The 21516-nt window shown below is 35.4% G+C and overlaps 3 protein-coding genes and 1 long non-coding RNA gene across 5 annotated transcripts; 2 read left to right on the plus strand and 2 right to left on the minus strand.

Moving 5' to 3' along the window:
• Nucleotides 1-2603: 2603 nt before the first annotated feature.
• Nucleotides 2604-9703, minus strand: LOC110804381 (probable aquaporin NIP-type). 2 transcript variants are annotated; one of them, XM_056841135.1, is made up of 6 exons: nucleotides 9518-9703; nucleotides 4461-4599; nucleotides 4153-4371; nucleotides 3838-4035; nucleotides 3140-3201; nucleotides 2604-3046 (listed from the first exon to the last, which is right to left on the minus strand). In XM_056841135.1, exons 2-6 carry the CDS (start codon nucleotides 4569-4571, stop codon nucleotides 2785-2787), a joined length of 852 nt encoding a protein of 283 aa, XP_056697113.1. In that variant the 5' UTR covers nucleotides 4572-4599; nucleotides 9518-9703; the 3' UTR covers nucleotides 2604-2784. The 2 variants fall into 2 exon arrangements, with proteins under 2 accessions (XP_056697113.1, XP_021865668.1); XM_022009976.2 differs by lacking the exon at nucleotides 9518-9703 and having other exon boundaries at nucleotides 2605-3046; nucleotides 4461-5754.
• Nucleotides 5851-11874, plus strand: LOC110804386 (putative disease resistance protein RGA3). Its single transcript, XM_022009984.2, has 3 exons — nucleotides 5851-6816; nucleotides 7354-10266; nucleotides 11610-11874. The coding sequence occupies exons 1-2, from the start codon at nucleotides 6087-6089 to the stop codon at nucleotides 10242-10244; spliced, it is 3621 nt and encodes a 1206-aa protein (XP_021865676.1). The 5' UTR covers nucleotides 5851-6086; the 3' UTR covers nucleotides 10245-10266; nucleotides 11610-11874.
• A 4789-nt stretch (nucleotides 11875-16663) lies between these two features.
• LOC110804402 (probable aquaporin NIP-type) lies at nucleotides 16664-19425 on the minus strand. The gene is made up of 5 exons (XM_022009998.2): nucleotides 19066-19425; nucleotides 18549-18773; nucleotides 17896-18093; nucleotides 17735-17796; nucleotides 16664-16997 (listed from the first exon to the last, which is right to left on the minus strand). The coding sequence occupies exons 1-5, from the start codon at nucleotides 19183-19185 to the stop codon at nucleotides 16778-16780; spliced, it is 825 nt and encodes a 274-aa protein (XP_021865690.1). The 5' UTR covers nucleotides 19186-19425; the 3' UTR covers nucleotides 16664-16777.
• Nucleotides 19426-19687: 262 nt separating this feature from the next.
• Nucleotides 19688-21018, plus strand: LOC130466158 (uncharacterized). The gene is made up of 3 exons (XR_008926174.1): nucleotides 19688-20188; nucleotides 20268-20421; nucleotides 20526-21018. It is a non-coding gene; the product is annotated as an uncharacterized lncRNA (long non-coding RNA).
• Nucleotides 21019-21516: the final 498 nt, after the last annotated feature.

The raw sequence follows: 21516 nt of genomic DNA on the forward strand, positions 1-21516 counted from the left end.
TCGTATTTGTGTTCCTTCTTTGTTGCTTCACCATAGTTGACCCTTCTCCAGAAAAAGGTAATTTTCTACCATTTTTGTAAATTTATTTAAGTTAGCTTATTTTAACAATACTTAAACACACTTAGGAATTACTAATTAAAATAGTATTTGATTTGCAGTATGATGAACGGGACTATGTCTTTATTCACCAGTGGTGATAATTCACACCCAAAGAGGTGCTACTGTGGATTGACAGTGTCCATTCAAAGGGCATGGACAAAAGAAAATCCTAGAAGGAGGCTTATTGCTTGTGCAGATTATGATGTTGAAATGAACAGAAGGGGTTGCATATTTTTTAGATGGATTGATGAACAAGAACCCACAGCTTGGCAAACAAATGTCATATTAGGGTTAATGTAAGATAAACAAAGCCTTGCTGCTGAAGTTGATAGTTTTAGGATAAAATTTAGGGAAACTACTGCTATCCACATCTGATCACAGTTAAACCAATGCAAGACAAACCAATATCAAATAAAGAACATAACTTTAACAAATGAACCAAATGCAAGCTTGAATATTACAATAGAGATAACCAAAATAAACCATTTCATATCATCATTTGAATCAATCCAGTTACATTCACGAAAGGGTAGGCTCCTTCCCTTACATTAAACACCCCCGTCAACTATTATAGGAGAAACCTACGGTTAAATATAACACATTGTCATAACAGTGACAAATACCATAAGCAAAAACCAACATTTGTCTAATTTCAAAAACCTACATTGCTATGACAGTAGTGTGTGATTGAGTTAGTCCTACAAAAGAAGAAAAAAAATCTTTAACAAGCTTGATCACCAGAAAGCTTCAACAAATTAAAGAGGGACCACCACCCGCGCCACCACGACGCACCCCTGCATGGTCTTCACCTACAACTACTACTCCACCTCCTCCTTGAAAAGGAGGGGGAAACCATCAAAGTAGACGGTCATGTCCTCGTCAATCCATGCGTGGAAGTCACGACCAACATTATTCTCAATGAGGTCAATGATGAGCCACTCACGCAGCCACCCACGGTAGCATCTTAGAGAGTACGGGTATGGGAGGCAGTAGCGGAGCTTCGACCACATTTGTCACTGCTTGCAAACCACCTGCACTGCAGCTTGGGACTCCCAGTCCAACTTGGGGAAAATCTCATTGACAAGGATGTCCTAATTATGGAAAATGGGGTGTGCATCCCTGAGAGCAAAGACTCCTAAGGTCAAATTAAAGCCCATAGTCAATATCAAGCAAACTTTAGCTTTAATTTAAGTGAAAATACTAAGTAAAAACACTAAGTAAAAACCTTAATTACTACAGATTTAGTTGAAACTAAGCAAAATTAAACAATAATTGTTTAAGTTAACATATATAAACATCAATTTCAAGAACATGCATGCATCAATTCGAATTAAAAATTGGAAAGTAAAAACCGACGAAACGCTAATTCCTACTGAAAATGTTAAATTATGCAAAATCATGCCACGATTGATTAAATTAACATATAAAAGCACCATTATCAAGAACATGCATTCACCAATTTTATGGTAAAAATTACTTAAGAAAAATGCCCTAATTAATTTAGTCATGCTTCAACTAAAAAAACGAATTTATTGAAAGATTCGACAAAGAGAATGATTGAAAGTACCATCATCCCATCTGGACACTTTGGGCTCCTTCTTTGGCGGTCCTTCCCAATCAGAAGCAAGTCGCTTTGATGACGATGCTCCAGCCATTTTTGCAGGAAAACCCAGTGAAAAATTCAAATTCTCTTGTATTTTTTGTGATTAAGTTAGAAAAAGACAACTGAATGTGAAATAGGGAAGTTAAAAAGGGAGGGGGGGGGGGAATAGGGTTGGGAGCAGGAAAAAAAAAAAGAACCGCCAAAAAAATGAGTGGAAGAAACTAGAAAGGGGGGATATGAAAAGTTGAAACGTGTAAATGGAGAGAAAACCATGTGAAAAGGCTAAGTAAGTTGAAAAGGCTAAGAAATAATAAATAAATAAAAACAATTGTTTTAAATCATTTATACACATGCAAATTAGTTTCCTTTTTTTTTTTGCGAATTTATTATTATTTTATTCAATTTAACGAAAAATCAAATGGCGTAAACAAAAGTAGCCGATTCCATCCATTTTGAGGGACTAAACTGCCAATTTCAAAGTTAATGGACTAAACTTAGTGAAAATTTAGAGACCTTTGTAATGGTTAACTCGGCAAATTTGCAGAGCGCTTGCTAAGAAGAACGGGAGATTGAGATAGACAAATTAGTTTTAGAATAATTCATCCAAGTATGTGAGTAATTATTATCAAATGTTACATAAAGGGTCATTAATTGATACCATTATGACACTAACCAATATTTACCTTGATTTAAGTGTTTTTTATCTTCACTCGTGTGCACCTTTGAGAAGCTTAAGAGAAGGTCAAATTCATATTTGATACACCAACCGTACCCCAAAACATACATCTTATCATATATTGTACTTTATATTTTTATTTTTATTTCACATAACACCATCACAAAGAGTAATTCTGTAATTTATACGTCTTGAGTCCAAGAGTTCAAATCTTTCAATATTAAAACCAATAATTAAAATTGAAGTGATTCTTAGCATAAGAGGTGACTAATTATCCGTGTTAAAAGTAAATATACACAGTACATGGATTTTTTACCCAACTGAAGGAGTAAAGAATGATGAAGGATGTTTACAAATTACAATTGTACAAGTTAAAATCCAAACAAGGTGCTAGAGTGCTAAAATTTTAATGAACTTTGTGGAATGCATCAAAGAATTTGCCCTTCAAAATACTAAACCAATTGATCAACTTCTTATCAAAGGAGATGCTCCAGCTAGTGACCTTGGATGGGAATTGGTCCATGTATCGCATCGAGTTATAGGCAATTCCACCAAGTATGCACCCAATTGTTGGACCAACAACGTAAATCCAAAGCCCTCGGTAGATATGCATGACTACTGCTGGTCCTATACTTCTTGCAGGATTCATTGATGCTCCAGAAATTGTCCTGCAATGTTTTTATTTAGGTTGTTTTTGTTAGTTAGAGGCACTTTTGGCATAAAACTTGAGAAAAAAACATAACAATTTGATAGAAACTTACCCAGCAATCAATGCATTCATTAGCACTGTCATTCCAATGGCAACCCCAGCAAACTGGTTATGCTGTAACACCAAAAAAATAAACAAGGGTGTCAACAAACTTTGCAATGTTAATTTATATAGGGGTGGGGTGGGTTTGCCCGAGCCTGATTAAGCTAGAAAGTGGGTTGCGTTGTGGGTCAAGTATGGACCTGGTTATTGGACAGGGTAGTCCAATGGATATAGGGTTAGGGTCAAGTTAATAGGGCTTTTATTGGGCAGGGCTCTTATTGGACAGAGCCTTTAATGGACAGGGTCATTATAGGGTCAAACTTATACTACAATTATTTTGAAAATTAAAATAGTAATGATACAAAAAATTACGTGTATAGCTTCGTATTTACTTGTACTTGCACATGGCTCTTTTGTTTTTCATTTTTCATTGCTCGTTTATTGACCCGCCCACTAATGACCCGCTATTGACCCGCGACCCGCTTTTGACCCGCCCATTATCGACCCGCTAAAAGTGACCCTTTCAATACCCGACCCTCTTTTGACCCGCACCGACCCTGACCCGCCCGCCTGATAACCAGGTCTAGTCAAGTATGCAAAAACTAGCTTGGCACGAACCAACCCACCCCAATGCCCGTGAGGCCTTATATATATGCTTAAGCAGTTGAAGGAGGGGATTTTTTTTATTAATAAGGATTTGGAACAAACCGCTCTTTCATCGAAGGCAGTGCCAAAAATGACGAACATGAGGATGAAGGAAATAATGATCTCCATAACTACAGATTGAGCATCTGACCCGGAAGGAAGATTCCCAAAGTAAGCCTCAGGAGGTACATCAAGCAAAAGAGATAGAGTGCCACTTGCTAGAATAGAGCCCAATATTTGAGCACCAATGTAAAAGGGAACCTGCAATACAAGAAAAACATATATGCATAACATCAGTAATTAAGCAAATCGAATTCCTAACTTCAATTTTCCTGTATTCCTAGTAATTTGTAAAATGATGAGGCAGTTATAACTGACCTGTTTCCAGGGAAACCCTCTGAGAAGAGCATAAGTAATGGTTACTGATGGATTAAAATGGCAAGAAATATGCTCCAAAGTGTAAACTACAATCATAATAATTAATCCCCAAGTGAGGCAAATTCCTGGATACGTCACTTCGCCTTTGGTCTTTTCCACTATAATAGCTGCACATCCTGTGAAAACTATGAGGTATGTTCCGATGAGCTCTGCTAACAACTGCATGACATCATTTAGAAAAACTTAGCTTTTTTACAAGGTTAGTTCCAACAAATTTGAAAGGGTAGCAATATTTCAAGGGCGCTTACCTTTTGCAAAGTGGTTGCAACTATGATCGAGAAGCCTGAACTAGAGGATACACTGGTAGGCACTCCGGTGGTGGGTTGATTACTTGTGCCCCCGACTGATCCTTCCTCCATTTTCGAGAGCTCCACGTCCTCCACATGGCTAACCTTTGATGACATGGTTTAATATTTCAAATGTACAAAAGAAGAAATGATACTTGTGATATAAAATTGAAGTGATGAAACATATTACTAAAAGTGACTTTTGTGGTGTTTATTTATACTAGTACCATTGTACGTTGTACCTACTCAAGGTGAGTTTAGGCAGAAGTCTGCAGTCTTGAAAACCATTATAAAAACAATATGATTTCATTATCTTAATGGTCATGATACATATGAAGGAAAACTGTTTAATGAAAACCGCTGGTTTTGAGTTTTGAATTAGACTAAAACAGGGATTAAATTGCTGTTTTGGGATACTCATGTTGCAAGTTGTAAATATTTATTATAAAAACTCATCTTGGGTTGAGTTTGACCAAAGCATATTATAGTATTTGCAATTGTATAAAAACTCAATAGTTTTTGCAGTTGTTTTTAATTTCTTTGGACTATTATGCGTGGCAAAAGAGTTTTCATTGCTCCCATCAAAAAAAAGTTCATTAATATATAATTATATACCCACCTAATAGAGAAGTTTCCTTACAAAATAAATTACTCCGTAATAAAATCAGAACCAAAAAAAAAAATATTTAGCAATTGCGAGTTGAAAAATTCACTCTTTACAATTCTCGTGTGGTCTTTTACGTTTCCATTTGAATCAAAAGAGCAGTCACTCGCTTTTTTTTACATCGGTTTAATTTGCATAAATTAAACAGGGCAGTCAATCACATGTAAGTAAAAGAATTTGCCAAAAGAAAAAAATGCAAGTAAAATAACATTTCAAAGCTAGAAAACCTACATCAAAGCACAAACGCAACAATTACTACTGAATTTTATTCACTTTGATCTATCAATGAAGAAGCAAAGAGAAGAAAAATAAAAGCTTCATTTTGAATTGAGTCAAGGTCATTCAATGATTGAGCTCACTTAATCAGAAAAAAGAAGATATTATCTCTATCAACATAAGACAAATACTGTGGATCTGGAAAATGATATTATCTCTATCTACATACTCTACATACTCTACAAGACCAGAACTACAGAGATTGAACTTTATCTCTCTACTTCCTACCAATTAACTTTGTCTTTCCTATAAGATCAAGTCAGTAGTAATGCTTCACATTTCAACCAAGAAATCAATGAAAAATTATAAAATTGATTATGACGTCACCAAAGGGTTAACTACTCAGTTAGTCAGTTAGTCACAAGTATTGTACAATTGTGTCAGCTTGTTCAGAGTTTGCCAACATAAATTGACTTGTCTGTCCATCACTGGTGTAAATTTCCCCAAAACAAGTAGAAATTTGTCGTAAGGGATGCTTTAGCCGCCTTTGGCCCACCTGTTCTCTCAACTTCCAAGCTCCACCTTACATCATTGAAACTACTCCTACTAATTAATCACCCATAACACAAAGATACTACTAAAAAGTTCACTTTTCTTGATCTAACTATCATCTATGGTGTGAACGAGCTACTAATAATTAATCTAAGATGATGGAGGCTCTTTATGTTGAGGCAGCTAAGGCAATAACAAAGCTGGTGGTTACACGTCCAGTGGAGCAGGCAAAGCTAGCTTGGGGAATCAAGCACCAGTTCGAGAAGTTGAGAGATGAATTCACTTACATCCAAGCTTTTCTCCAAGACAATGAGAGGTTGAACAAAAAATATAGAGGAGATAGCCAAATTGTGAATGCTTGGCTCAGAAAAGTCATGAATTTGGCTTACTTAGCAGATGATGTAATGGATGATTATGCCTATGAAATTCTTCGTAGGAGATCAAGTTCATGGGAATTAAAGAGCAACAACAACAATTATCGACCAGGGAGGAAGGCACTAGCTCTCATAAAGCTCAAGAAGCGATCATTCAAGATCAAATGCCGTAACTATTCAACTCTCTCTGATTCTAATCCTTTGGCTTTCAGCTTTAGGATGTCTAGAAAAGTCAAACATATTCTTCTGTCTTTTGATGACTTGTACAAGGATGCTAAAAAGCTTGGTATTAGGCCAGCAGAGATGGCAGCTGATGATGTAAGAGGAGTTAGTGACAAAGGAATAATAAAGAGAAACATCGACAACTGCTTGGATGAAGTTCGTGAATTAGCAGTTGCACACAGGCTTGAATTTGTAGGGAGGCAACGTGATAAAAAAGAGCTCACAACTTTGCTTTGTGATCATAACAACGACGAGGAGGTCTCAACCATTGCCATCGTTGGTATGGGAGGTACTGACTACATGTTCATCGATCTCAAACTTGTATTATTCTTTCTCCCCTGGTTTTCTTAGTCTCTGTTTTGTTCGACTTATTTTCACTTATTTCAGACAAATAAGTTAGATAAGTTCAGTTAAGTTCAGATAATATAAGTTCAGAAAAAATAAGTGTTTTTCAGATAAAATAATAAAGCGAATAGAATGGAGCCTTGTTGTGTAGTATGTAGGGAAATCAATAGGCTTAATGTAGCGTAAGACTGTGAGTTGTCTTCAAATTTCATACAGATTTCATGATTCTTATCATCGTTGCTACATTTATTAGATCTTTATCACTTGACAAAGACAATTTAGTAACTTAATAGAAGAACAGGGCTCTATAGGTCAAAATAAGCTAGTTGCCCAAATAACCCACTTACTAAAGGTGGGTAGCTATTTCAAAAAAAAAAAAGCTAGTTGCCCACATATTTCAAAACACATAACAGCCAAACTTTTCATGGTTTAGCAGGACATATGACATAATATGACATAATCCGTTGGATTCTTGGAACAGGTCTTGGTAAAACAACATTGGCGAGACAACTGTATGAATATGAAGCAATTACCGGACATTTTACAGAAAGGTTTTGGATCTGCATATCTGATAACTTCACTGTGAAGAGGGTTTTGTGTGTGATGTTCGAAAAACTTACAGGAGGGAAATGTGAACTGTCAAATACAGAGGATATTATAGAAAGGGTTCAACAACTTGTAAAAGGCAAACGATACTTGCTTGTGCTTGATGATGTATGGGATCAAAATCAAAACAAATGGAATTCTTTCAAGAACTCCTTGAGAAGAATAAGAGGTACCACAGGAAGCATGATTTTGGTTACAACTCGCAACAAAGACATTGCAAGAATGACACAGAGCCGATATATGCACCAGCTAACGGGGCTCTCTGATGAAGAAAGCTGGGCTTTCTTTGTTCAGAAGGCTTTCCCGAAAGGCATAGCAACATTTGACCCAGGACTAGAGGAAATTGGGAGAAAGATAGTGAACAATTGCAAGGGGTTGCCATTAGCAATAAATGTCATAGGGGGCTTATTACGAACGAAGACAGATCTGTGTGAATGGAAATCTATTGAAAAGAGCGCAATGTGGAATCTTCCCCAAGAAAACAATGATATCCTACCATCCTTATTACTGAGTTTCAACTATTTGTCTTCTCCCTCTTTAAAACAATGTTTTGCTTATTGTGCTATATATCCAAAGGAAGTCCTCATAGATCGAGAAGATTTAATCAATCTCTGGAATGCTCAGGGTTTCCTTCATTGTCAATCAGAAGAAAGAAACTTGACACCTGAGGAACTTGGAGGAAAATACGTTGATATACTGTTTAACAATTCGCTTTTACAAGCAGAGACACGGCGTTCTTTTGATGGTGAAGTTACAGAATATCGAATGCATTATTTGGTGCATGATATGGCTCTTTACATCTCTAGACATGATTGGATGATCTGGAAGGGGGTAGAAAGGGTCAGTAATCCTTCTGGTGGTCGGCATCTAGCCATATTTCCCGAAGATGATGTCATAACCTCAGAAGCTCCAGCAGAAAAAATGGCATGGTTACGGACTCTACATTCTACCATTAGCTTACCTATGGATCTTTTGGTGCACACCAAAAACTTGCGTGTCCTAAAATTAGCTTCAACTGGTCTAAAGAAAGTGTCTCCTGCTATTGGTAGGCTCAGTCATTTAAGATATGTTGACCTGTCACATAATCCAATAGTTATGCTTCCAGAGTCAATTACAAGCCTTTACCATCTGCAAACGCTTAGAGTTTTCGGTTACAAGCTCAGGGAATTACCTCAAAGGTTGTATAGGTTAGTCAACTTAAGACACCTACATCTTACATCCCGTTCATGGTGCCTGCCTAGAGGGATTGAACGGTTAAAAGCACTCCAGACGCTACCAATGCTTGAGTTAAATGAAGGCAGCGGATGGGAAATTGGTGAATTGGAAGCTTTGGGTGTCATTAATGGCCTCTTATCTATCTCTGGACTTGAACATGTGAAGAACAAGGGAGAAGCTGAGAAAGCTAGCATTTTCAAAAAACTGGGCATTTCAGAGATGCAACTAATTTGGGGCTGGGGAAGGGCTAACAATCACCTAGATGTGCTAGATGCTCTTCAGCCACCCCCAAATTTAAAACTGCTCATGATAACAGGTTATGATGGTCCAAATTTTCCTCCATGGATGATGAGTATGATGACTTTCAGTGAAACTAGTGGCCCAAGACCATTCAATAATCTGGTGCATATTGAATTACTATATTGCAGAAGCTGCCAACAACTCCCTGTGTTGGGTCATCTACCATGCCTTAGGGATCTGTCTATGTACTCTATGTGGTCTGTCGCAGCTATAGGGGATGAATTTTATCATTCTAGTAATGATACTGAAGAGCGAGCTCCAGCATTATTTCCAGCCTTGAGAAAACTTAATATAGTTAGCTTTGAAAACTTAACGAATTGGGAACCCCCACTAAGTCGCGTATTGGGAACAGTCACTACACTTGCCACATTAGCCTTTCCCTTGCTTGAATTGCTAAGGATTGAGCACTGTGACAAACTGGTCCAGACTCCAACCAACTTCCCTTCTCTAAGGCATTTATGGGTTAAGAGTATCAGAGGTCCAGCAGTGTACAATGTTATAAGTGGGATTAGTAATGCACTTACCTCACTCAATATCGATGAGGCACCAGAGTTATCCAGGCTACCTGATGAGCTGATTGATTCCAAGAGTCTTGAGGAATTGACTTTACGTTGTTGTCCTGATCTGCAATCTTTGCCTGACAGACTGGGAACCCAGCTTACTTCCCTACTTCGCTTGTCCATTGTTGAATGTCCGGAGCTGAGAAAGATACCAGCCAGCATGGGGGATTGCCTCTCTTTGAAGAAACTGTGCATACGTGATTGCCATAATTTGGAAGGTATACCGGATTTGAGCCAACTGATTCATATTGAAGATATAGAGATTAATGGATGCGGAAAACTGACTTGCCTACCAAGAGGGCTTCAAATCCTTCCTTGCCTCAACTCTTTGTCCATTGGAGGGTTTAAGTCCTTAGATACTGAGTCCACAAGCTCCGTCACATCTCAACTTCTATTTCCAGCACTCAAATTGTTGAGGATTATCAACGATGACAGTACAGAGCAAGTACCAGAATGGATTGGAAACCTCTCATTGCTGCAGAAGTTGGAGCTAAAGTTGTGCAAGAATTTGATTCATTTACCTTCACATGATGTCATCCTGAGGATGACTAGATTGAGAGCACTTGTTATAAAATCCTGCCCATTATTGCAGGAAAGATGTGCAAAGGACAATGGGCCCGAGTGGGACAAAATCTCCCACATCCGTCTCGTTAGAGTCAATTCACAGACAATCCAAGAAATATCTGCATAAGTTTGACCCTGCTGGACTCCTGGTAATACTTTTTACTTCTCTGTCGTTGTATCTGCCATAAAAGCGAGAAACTTGAGTAATACCAAGTATTCAAGACTTGTGATTTCTTCAAAACAACTTGGAACTGCTATACATGACAATAGACCTACATTTTCGCATATAAAGTACATGTTGGATTGATTTTAAGTTCGAACTTTTGACTTCTACTTTAGGCCTGACATGGTAATTTAGCTATGAAAAGAGTCATACATACACATTGTCAACCACCAACTTCTTTAACGACTAAACATTTAGATACCGCACTGTTCTTCATACAATTTTCAATGATAAAAACTCAGACAAGAAGGGTTACCACTTATCAGGTCACCACTTCACTGATAGAAAAATATGGTTCCCTGTTCATACAGTGGCATCTGAGTTTGATCATACTCATAAACTTGCACAGCAGTTTTCAGTTTTAGCAAATAGCCTCGTAAACCTTGAATGCCAACAAAATGTGCAACTTTATTCCAAGACCGAATAGATACCAAAACCAAAGTGCTGATTATTTGCATATTGGAGATTTGGAGTACACAATCCCCACCGAGGCGTTATATTTGCACAACTTTATAGCATCAATATTTATCAATTATCATTTTTCCACAATCCCCACCGAGGCATTATACTTATCCCTAAATTTTGCAAGTCCACATATGATACCATAATATGCCTCGAGTAACAAGACACCGGAAAAAGCTCAGAAATACAAACTTGAAGTGATTCATCAGTAAGCAGATTTTTCAAAACAAGCGTACGAGCTATGACTAGTGTTTAATCTTCCCCAAAAACAGAAATTGGGGTTGGCTATAATACCATAATAGTGTTTTCCCTCAAAAAATATAATAATACCATAATAGTGTCTAGCTGCAGCATTTGATTCAAATTCACAGAACTTTACACCACAATTTGTTTTCTGCATCTTTCTGCTATAATACCATCATTGCATGACATGAACAGATAAAATCACAGCTGCACCAAATTTAAGGTACCAACGAGAAAAAAGGGGGGAAATTAATTGATAATATCGGTGCAAAAATGAAATTCGGATAAACCTAATTCCAAAAATAACTATCAATTGATATTGAAAGAATTGCATTCGCTGCTACGGAAAAGATTGATTTGAAAGACAAACAAAATCGAGACGATAATTGAAATTAATTATCACAATCACCAGTTAATAAAATCCCTAATCATAATTTAGAGTACCATAATCACGTAGAAATTTAAGAATATAATTAAACCTAACTTTGATCATCAAAGTAAGAAGTGAATTTACCGTTTAATTAATTGCTGAAAATAATCTCTTGATTGTCCCGCAAATTCCAGATTTCTCTAGTTCCGACATGAAGTTGGTCAGCAATCAGCATTATGTGTTTTAGGCTTTGCGCGGGAAGAGGAAGTGGTGTTCTTGGCTTTCCGTTCGTCAAGACCGGGAGTGAGTGAATGAAAAGGAGTCCAACAACTGTCCAAGGGAGTCCCAAGGGCTCTTAGAGCATCTCCAATGATTAGCTAATATCACCGTAGTTTGGTATGCCACATTAATTTGTCAAGTAACATTATTTTCTAGCTAACATGCTCCAATGGTTGGTAAGTAGCTTGATTTTTGTTTTTGTTTTTTTAATCCTATTCTTATGTTTACATTCCTAATAATTAGGAAAAAAAATACTCCCTTTGTCCCTTAATACTCGACCTGTTTTGATCGGACACGCTTGGCAATGCACAACTTTGACCACCAATTTCTTTAACTTCATATTATAAAAACTTTTAAAAATATTAATATTTTAAAAATATATATTAAGATGAAACCAACAATATATTATATACTAACATTTGTTTTCATATACTAGAAATAAAATAGGGTCAAAGTGAATTATGTGAATATTACAAAAAGTCAAAACAGGTCGAGTATTAAAGGACGGAGGGAGTAGTTGTTTTTTCCAAGCTAAGTAGAGCATCTTTAATGGTTAGCTAATATCATTGTAGCTTGGTATACCACATCGATTTTTTTAAGCAACAACATTTTCTAGCTAGAACATGCTCCAATAGTTGGCAAGTAACTTGATTTTTGTTTAACCTTTTATTTTTAATTTTTTATTCTATTCTTACGCTTACATTCCTAAGAGTATCTCCAATTGTTGTAGCTAGGGGCTAGCTTGAAATTTATAAAAGTTTCAAGTTAATAGCTAGACCATTGGAGTGAAGATAATCAATTAGCTTGGCCAAGCAAATTAGCTTAAACAAGCTAAATTTGCTTGACAACTAGCTCCCAAATTTGGCAAATAAATAATTGACAAGTGGAACAAATAGGACCAATTTAAATAACAAGCTATTTACTAGCCATTGGAACATAAATTAGCTAGACAATAAAAATTATAAAATAGCTTGAAATCTTATGTGGCATAACAAGCTAATTGTCGAACTAACTTACCATTAAATATGCTCTAATAATTAGGTAAAAGTAGTTGTTGTTTTTTCAAGCTAATTAGAGCATCTCCAATGGTTGTAGCTAGGGACTAGCTTGAAATTTATAAAACTTTCAAGCTAATAGCTAGACCATTGGAGTGAAGATAATAAATTAGCATAGCCAAGCTTTTAAGCTAATTTGCTTGACAACTAGCTTCCAAATTTGCAAAATAAATAATTGACAAGTGGAACAAGTATGACCAATTTAAATATCAAGCTATTTGCTAGCCATTGAAGCATAAATTAGCTAGACAATGAAATAGCTTGAGATCTTATGTGGCATAACAAGCTATTTGTCAAATTAGCTTACTATTGGAGATGCTCTTAGCTTGGTAGAGCTAATTTGCTTTGTCTAGCTAATTTAACAATGCTCCAATGGTTTAGCTACTTGCTTGAAAGTTTTGGAAATTGCAAGCAAGTCCCTAAATATAATCATTGAAGTTGCTCTTAGCTTGGTAGAGCTAATTTATTTTGTCTAGCTAATTTAACAAAATTGCTCCAATAATTTAGCTACTTGCTTGAAAGTTTTGAAAATTGCAAACAAGTCCCTAAATATAACCATTGGAGTTGCTCTAAGGATTGAGAAAAAAATAAGAGCCACCTATTAGAGCATCTACAATGGTAAGCTAATTTCTAAATTAGCTTGTCATGCCACATAATATTTCAAGCTATTTCCCTTTCTAGCTAGTTAATACCCTAGTGGTTAGCTACTAGCTTGATATTTAATGTAGTCATATTTGTCAATTAATATTTTAATTTAATTTAATTTAATATTATTTCATTGGCCAAGTTTTTTCAAGCAAATTAGCTTAAATATGCTAATTTGCTTGGCCAAGCTAATTTATTATATCAACTCCAATGGTCAAGCTAGTAGGTTGGAATTTCTAAAAATTGCAAGCAAGTCCCTAGCTACAACCATTGGAGATACTCTTAGGTGAGAAATGAGAGGTTGTCAATGAGAGTTTAAAAGATAAAATTTCAAAATAAGAGCTAAACATAGCATCCCATCATTGTATCCATCCTTCCATTTCGAAATATAGAAAAGAGAGGAGAGAGAAAATCAAACCGGAAAACTTAATCCTGTGAAACTAGACAACTAGTCTATAATTCTATATGAGTTTCGTATAAATTAAATCGATTAACACAAACAAAAATTTGAGTAAATGTGGTAAAGATTTAAGGTTTATTGTTGAATATCACCAGTAGATCTATAGTGGAGGCTACAATTAACACAGTTACACAGATAAGATACGGGAAAAAGAGAGTGCAAAGCTAAGAGATGGAGTTTTATTTTAACTCTAATGGAGTAATGGTGAAAGACAATACATCAATGAAAGAGGAATTAGATTTAGATCTCTGTTGAAAAAATGAGTTCTTTAGTTTTTGAAGAACACATTAATATGTCAAATTTAAACTATTAATATAACGGTTCATATATTTATCAAAAGATTTAGTAATCGACATTGGTGGGAGATATTCACAAGACTTTAACAAATAAATGGTTATCCATCAAGCGCAATAAAATTAAGTTACAATTCCTAACATTTTTGTATTTATAGACACCTTAATAATAAGTGTGCTTGTTATTATTCGAATAAAAGGTCTCCTGTGTTACATTGTAATTATAAAATATGCAAATTTACATTTATGAGTAGTGAACATAGAATATAATTAAGTAATTATAATCTTATAAGTACTTAAAAAGTAAAGAAAAGTGCGGTTCGCGAAATTGGATCATCAATTAAATATTTCATTTTGGGTAAAAAAAAAAGGAAAATAAGTTATTAATTTAAGTAAAAATAAACAAATACATGAATGTGAGTTATTAAAAAAAAGTTGAAAAATTAAGTGGTCAGATATAGGTTAGATTCAATATTAGGAGAACTATTTGATAATAATTCGAGTCAAATCAGATCGGGTCAAATCATTGTCGTTAAATAACAGTTTGTGTTAAACCAAATCGGGTAAACTCAGATACTTACCGGGTCAAATCGGCGTCTGTTGGAGTTCTTGTCAGGTCAAACCACTATCGGGTGGAGTTTGGATGGAATCCAGCCGGTGACAGGTGAAGTTCGGCTCAAACTGGTTAAGGGTGGAGTTCAGATCGGCTGAAACGAATGTCGGGTAGAGTCAAGTCGCTTAAGATCGAGTTTGAGTCCTGGATTTCCCGAGTCAAACCTATTCAATTAGAGTTCGCGAAAGGTGATTTTTTCGGGTCAGATCAACGTCTGACACCTCTATCAGTTAATGGTTACTCCCTCCGTCCCGGAATACTTGACCTGTTTTCCTTATCGGGTCGTCCCTTAATACTTGACCTGTTTCTAAAAATGGAAATATTCTAACAATATTATATTATTTCTCACTCAACCCCTATTAACCCACCTACCCCTACTCCATACAAAATATAATTAAAAATTCAACCATTATTCTCCCCCAACCCTATCTCTTAACCCACCTCCCACTAACTACATTAAAATAATACCCCAATATCAACTACTACCTATTAAATTAAATAAGTCAATTCAAGTCACTTAAACTCTGTGCCGGTCAAACCGGGTCGAGTATTCCGGGACGGGGAAGTAAAACTTAAAACTAAAGGTTGTAGCAATGTGAAAAAATGGAATGTAGAGAGTTTTGGAGTATGTCCTACGTTCCACGAATAGTCTTAAGCGAGAGTCGTACGAGTAGCTAGAACAAGAGTGAACCCATGAGCTTTAAAGGGGTGTTTGGTTCGTGGTTTCTACTTTCTAGGTATGAGGTATGAGTTTATAATGGTTTAAACCCATACTATGTGTTTGGTTGGAGTTTTTAAGAGTTTTAAACCCATACCTCATTCCTCCAATGTATGGGGTTTAGAAACCTAGGGTTAGGTGGGTATGGCTCATACCTTTACTCTAGGTATCAAACAAAAAGAAAAAACTCATCCCTAATTCGAATCAAACACAGGATATTAAGAATCAAGGTCCAGACCATACCACCTTAATATCATTTATGATTCCATCCCAATCCCAGTTTGTGAACCAAACGCCCCTAAACCTTTTTGAAGCGTGCGATTTGTGACTTACAATGTTGAGCCTATTATTTACAATGATAGTAAAAAACACTAAAGTATTATTCGGAAAAACTAAAGCTAACGGTTATTTTTTAGCAGTTAATTACTTAATTAGTTGTCACAGTGGCCATTTTTTGTAAATTATTTGGTAAATGTATTTGCTGAGTTTGTCTAACTGATAAGAGAAACCAAATTTGTTACAATTTTTATAGCAAATTAAACCCATAACTTTGGAAATTGTGTAATTTAACTCCAAAGTCGTGTTTTCCGATCATTTTTAGTCTGAATACACGAAATTTCACCGGAAAACAACATATACGGAATACCCGTAAATAATACACGTATACAAAGTGGCTAAGCTTCTAACTCTCTCCTCCACGGCACTACAAGTGGGAGTTCTACACCTCCACCATAGACATGCTAACATCAATTTGGAATTTGGGGGAGGATGGGAATTTGGGGATGAGCGTCTTACATGCCAAAAAGAAATATGCTGTGAATATACTTCGTCAACATAGACATTTATGCTAGCCTGCTTCTGTTTTTTTTCTAAATTTTTTTTTTGTAGATTTATTTTATGTACGTAATTAAGTATGTACTCCGTATAAAGTAGTTTTTTCCGGTGATATTGAAAAATTATGGCGGTATTCCGATTAAACTAAAAAAATTAGGTTACATGTGGCGGAAAATTTCATTTGGATGTTAATTGCACATATTACAAAAGATATAGGGTTAATTTGCTTTAATTAAAAGTAGAGGGGCTAATTTGCACATGAGTGTTAAGTCTTGAGGTTAATTTGCTACTAACGCCTTTGTATATTTAACTTCGACTTTAACTATTTAAGCTACATGTATGATGTATTAATCAACCACACAATCTCCTAGGTAGCCTTCGTTAAGGATTGATAATACAAAACAAATTTGTCTAAAAAAGGACCAAATATCATGTAAAGCTATTCTAAAAGGTAAATCAAAGCCTTCATTTCCTTATTGACGATGGGTTTCTGAGGAACGTTGAACTTTTAATTGCTATCTCTTTAAGGGGTTTGTCGGTGAACCTGATAAGATTATAGGCAAATCCTCCAGCAATAGTCCCAATTGGTGGCCCTATTAAGTACACCCATAGTCCTTTGAAGTTTTGAGTCATAACTGCAGGTCCAAGGCTTCTAGCTGGGTTCATTGACGCACCCGAAATAGGCCTGTAAGGTTTCATTTACAATACCTCAATAAGATAAAAACATACTTTCTCTGTCCCTTGATACTCGCACCGTTTTGACTTTTTGCACTATTCACATAATTCACTTTGACCCTATTTTATTTCTAATATATGAAAATAAATGTTAGTATATAATATATTGTTGGATTCATCTTAATATATATTTTCAAAATATTAATATTTTATAAGTTTTTATAATATCTAGTTCAAAAATGATAAAGGTCACAACATGCGACCTTTAAGCTGTGTCACAATGATGACATGGCATGCTTATGTGTCATGGTTTAAATTGGAATTAAAATATTTAACTTTTATAACCTATTATACATGTTACAAAAAAAAAAGTAGGAAAATCTTAATATTCTAATTTGTTTCCTTCTTTATATCGACAACCTTATTTACATAATGTCATAGTAAAAATATTGCATTTGTAGTAAAAATATTGTGATGACGCATAGCCTATGTGGCGCCTATGTGTGTCAATTAAACTGCGACACATAAGATTAAGTTGTCGCAACTTGTGACCTTTATCATCACCCTATGTAGTTAAAGATAGGGTGATGATAACAACTTTTAGTTGTCGCAACCTTATGTAGTTAAAGATATTTGTGGTCAAAGTTGTGCATTGGCAAACGTGTGCAGTCAAAACGGTGCGAGTATTAAGGGGACGGGGGAGTAGGACGTACGTCAATGTATAGAAGTGATTAGAAATGAACTTACCCCGCAACAAAAACATTCAACACTATAGTCATTCCAACCGCGATTCCAGCCATTTCTCCAATCTATAAATAGGACAACACAAATGTTTTTTATGATCCTTAATTGTCCAAGTTAATCATTCAAAAGAAGCAAGTAATGCTATTTTTACGCGATTTACTCACTGCTCTAGAATCTGTTGCAACTCCTGAGATGACGAACATCAACAAGAAGGAGATGATGATTTCCATTGCAAAAGATTGTGCATTTGAGCCTGAAGGAACTGTCCCAAAGAACGCCTTGGGAGTAACATCGAACATGACGCATAATGTGCCACTAGCCAATAGTGATCCAAATATTTGTGCAATCATGTAAAGAGGTACCTATAACAATCATTAATCAACGCCCTTAGATTATAAAGAATATCATAGATTCATAGTTTATCAAGCATATAACGTAATGCGCCAATTATATCCAATCGTTCTACAATCCAATTTTCGCAAAATGCTCCAGATCGCAGGGATGGTGGGAAACGTAGCAGGATCGATTAAGATAGTAGCAGGATCAGTAGGATCGTATAGGATTAATGTGACCAGAATAGGATCGGAAGATTCTACTTTTCACTTACATTGGTGCTGAAAATCGGTCAGGATCTCACAAGATCGGAGCAGGATAATGCAGGATCGGTTAGCATCGGTCGATCTCTACTATTTTACTTATTAAAAATGATCCCTAATGTAACTAAATAACTTTCTCTTTATAAATTGACGGCCATTAGTAAAAAAAAAAAAAAAACAAATGGTCACGTAAACGTGGAAATAGATAAGATTGAACTAACCTCCTTGTAAGGGAAGTGGCGAAATATGGAAAAAGTAAGAGTGACAGCAGGGTTAAAGTGAGCACCGGAAATATGGCCAAGAGAGTAAACCATGACCATAACAATAAGACCCCATGTCACACATATTCCAGGAAATGTGACTATGTCATCGTATAAATTATTCACCACCACAGAGCCACAACCAGCAAATATTATGAAGTATGTACCCATCGCCTCAGCCATTAACTATACAAGCCCAAATTAAAACAAAATATGTTAGATCAATTATTTGTTTAAAAAATATGATGTTAATTATGTAGAAAGTCTAGTAACCTATGGAGTATTTTTGAAACGTTTCTTACAGATTTTGATATAAATCAACAAGCCTAGTTTAAATGTGATTAAAATTTGTTGTAATACATTCATGACTTTTGTGGCTCATTCAAAAAAGAATTTGATGTAAGTGTATAATCTTTTTTTTTTTTTTTTGTCGAATTATGACACAAAAATTATTATTAATTCATAAAAATTGACTAACCTTTTGTGCGATACAAACCACATATGGAGAAGAACAAAAGGATCCAATTTTGGAGGAGGATTTTCCATTGCATTCTTCAACCCTCAATTCTTCTTCAAAAATTTCATTTGTCTTAGCCATTGTTCAACAACATACAACCAAAAAATTACTGCTAATTCTTTTTTATATACCAAAGAGTATACTTTTACTAATAAACTTTTATAAATTAATCAGAATAGGTATGATATCCTGATATCGATACCAAGAAATATTTATTTCCTTATTTACCAAAAAACAAATAGGACTTTGATTTTTTTTTTTTTTTTTATAGTAATTGAATGGTTTGATTAAAAAAAGGAAGATTATCTAGTATAATTATTTCTATGTAAAAAAGGGTGGAGTTTAATTAGGGAGTAAAACCATAACTGCTTATTTTTTCATGTTATTACCATTGAATCCGGATAATAGTGAATATTTATCGGATCAACAGTCAGATCCAATTATCCACGTAACATTATTTCAACTTTATCCAGTAATTATAGGTTAGTCTTGTGCGTTACGTCTAGCTAATTTCTATAAAATTACAATACTGAGATTTGAGATTAATATGATGAGTAGGTTTCTTGGATATGTATGTTGAAGCTCAAAGAATCTCAATTTGCCATCTTGCTTCATTTACAAACTTTTGTAAAAGACGGTCTTACAGGAAAGACCGCCTCAATGGCACATTAACTGCCACACAAGCTGCCAGGTGAAATGCTGACGTCAGCATCAAAAAATAAAAATATATATAATATTTATGTTTTTTTTTCATTTCATTTTCCAAAACCTAATTCGTTTCTTTCTCTCTCCTAAATTCTCTTCCCCTCTCTCTCTCCTAAAGGAAGAATTGCTCCTCTCTCCTCCGTAACAAAAGGATCGGTGGCGATGGTGGAACTGCCGATCTTTCGGCGGCGTCAGGCTTAATTTTCGGACCTCCACCGCGCCTCGTGTCGGATTATCGTCATTTACCGTCAAAGCGGCTGCAGGTACGGTGGTTTTCGTCGACAAGTCCGAAGCGGAGACGATTGTTTTGAAGTTCAGGATACTCGAAGCCGCCAGCGCCTCCTTGCCACCTCCATAATCAAACCGCCGGAAACTTCAGGTTTTTATTGCTTTTAGGTTTTTTATTTAAATTTTTTTGAAACTTTAAGCTTATTGGATTTGTGGTGTTCGGTTGGTAGGTAGCGAGCAGTGGTGATAGAGGTAGAAGATCGTTTGCGGTGCGACACGGAAAATAATTTCCTCAACCATGTCAATCGTCGTCTCCGTCGTCTCCGTCGTCTCTGTCGTCGTTCGATTCAACTCGCTCTTGTTGATATATGGTTGCTTGTTGAGGTAATTCTTCATTTAGTTAGGTTTTTTACTTTTAAGTTTGTGTTTTGGAATGTTGATAGAATTTGATTGATTTTTGATGTATGTGATGTTATCTCGCAGCGCAGGCCTGAGTTCCTCATCTTTCTGAAAAAACAGTGTGCAAACTAGCTCCATTTTGTTGGTGTTGCGGCGGTGGCGGATGTGACTTGCTGTTGGTTGTGCGGTGTTGTTGGTGGTGTTCGAATGTTTGAACAAATTGCAGAAATAAGTTTGATATTTGAAAGATTATGTGGTTGTTGTTGGTAGGTTATGATGATGTTGTTGTTGGATGCACTATACAATCAATGATGTAGACATGTAGTAGTGCTGCTGATGCTTTGTTGGATGTCCCTTAGATGCCTTGACAGAGGTGAAGTTCAGGATGGCAGCTTGGTAGCCTCTTCGTTCGTTCATCTCCAGATTTAGTTAATGATTTATGTAATAATTTTAGTTAATTTCGTGTAAGCTATGTTTAATTTTGTTTTAAGTTGAGAAAAAATCCATTTTAGTTAAGATATAAAGTTGTTTAGTTATTTTTTTGTATTTACCTCAATTTTTATAATTTGTATTTTGGTGTTGGGCTTCCTAGTTATGAATAACTTTGTTTTTGTTTTAGTTATGAATAAATGCTTTTTAGTTAAGATTAAATTTGTATTAGTTAAGATTAAATTTCTAAGGTGTAGTTATTATTTCTCGAGTATTAGTTAAGATTTTTTGAGTATTAGTTAAGATTTTTTTAGTACTAGTTATGATTTTTTGAGTTTTAGGTATGATTTTGTAATTTTTTGTTACGATTTTCTAAATTTTAATTAATATTTTTCTAGTTTTAGTTATATGTTTTCGAGTTTAGTTACTATTTTCCAAATTTTAGTTATCATTTCAGAAGTTTTAGTCAAGGTTTTATGAGGTTTAGTTATGATTAGTTAATCAATGTAACTAAGTAGTTAACTAAATTCAATTAGTTAAGAACTTGAATCAATTAGTTAAGCACTGAAATTAATATTTTTCAGATATAAAGAAAATATGTGATAAGCTTTAAATTCAATTAGTTAAGCATTGGACCAATTAGTTACGCAA

Source organism: Spinacia oleracea, chromosome 1 (assembly GCF_020520425.1).
Source record: "Spinacia oleracea cultivar Varoflay chromosome 1, BTI_SOV_V1, whole genome shotgun sequence".
Classification (NCBI taxonomy): Eukaryota; Viridiplantae; Streptophyta; class Magnoliopsida; order Caryophyllales; family Amaranthaceae; genus Spinacia; species Spinacia oleracea.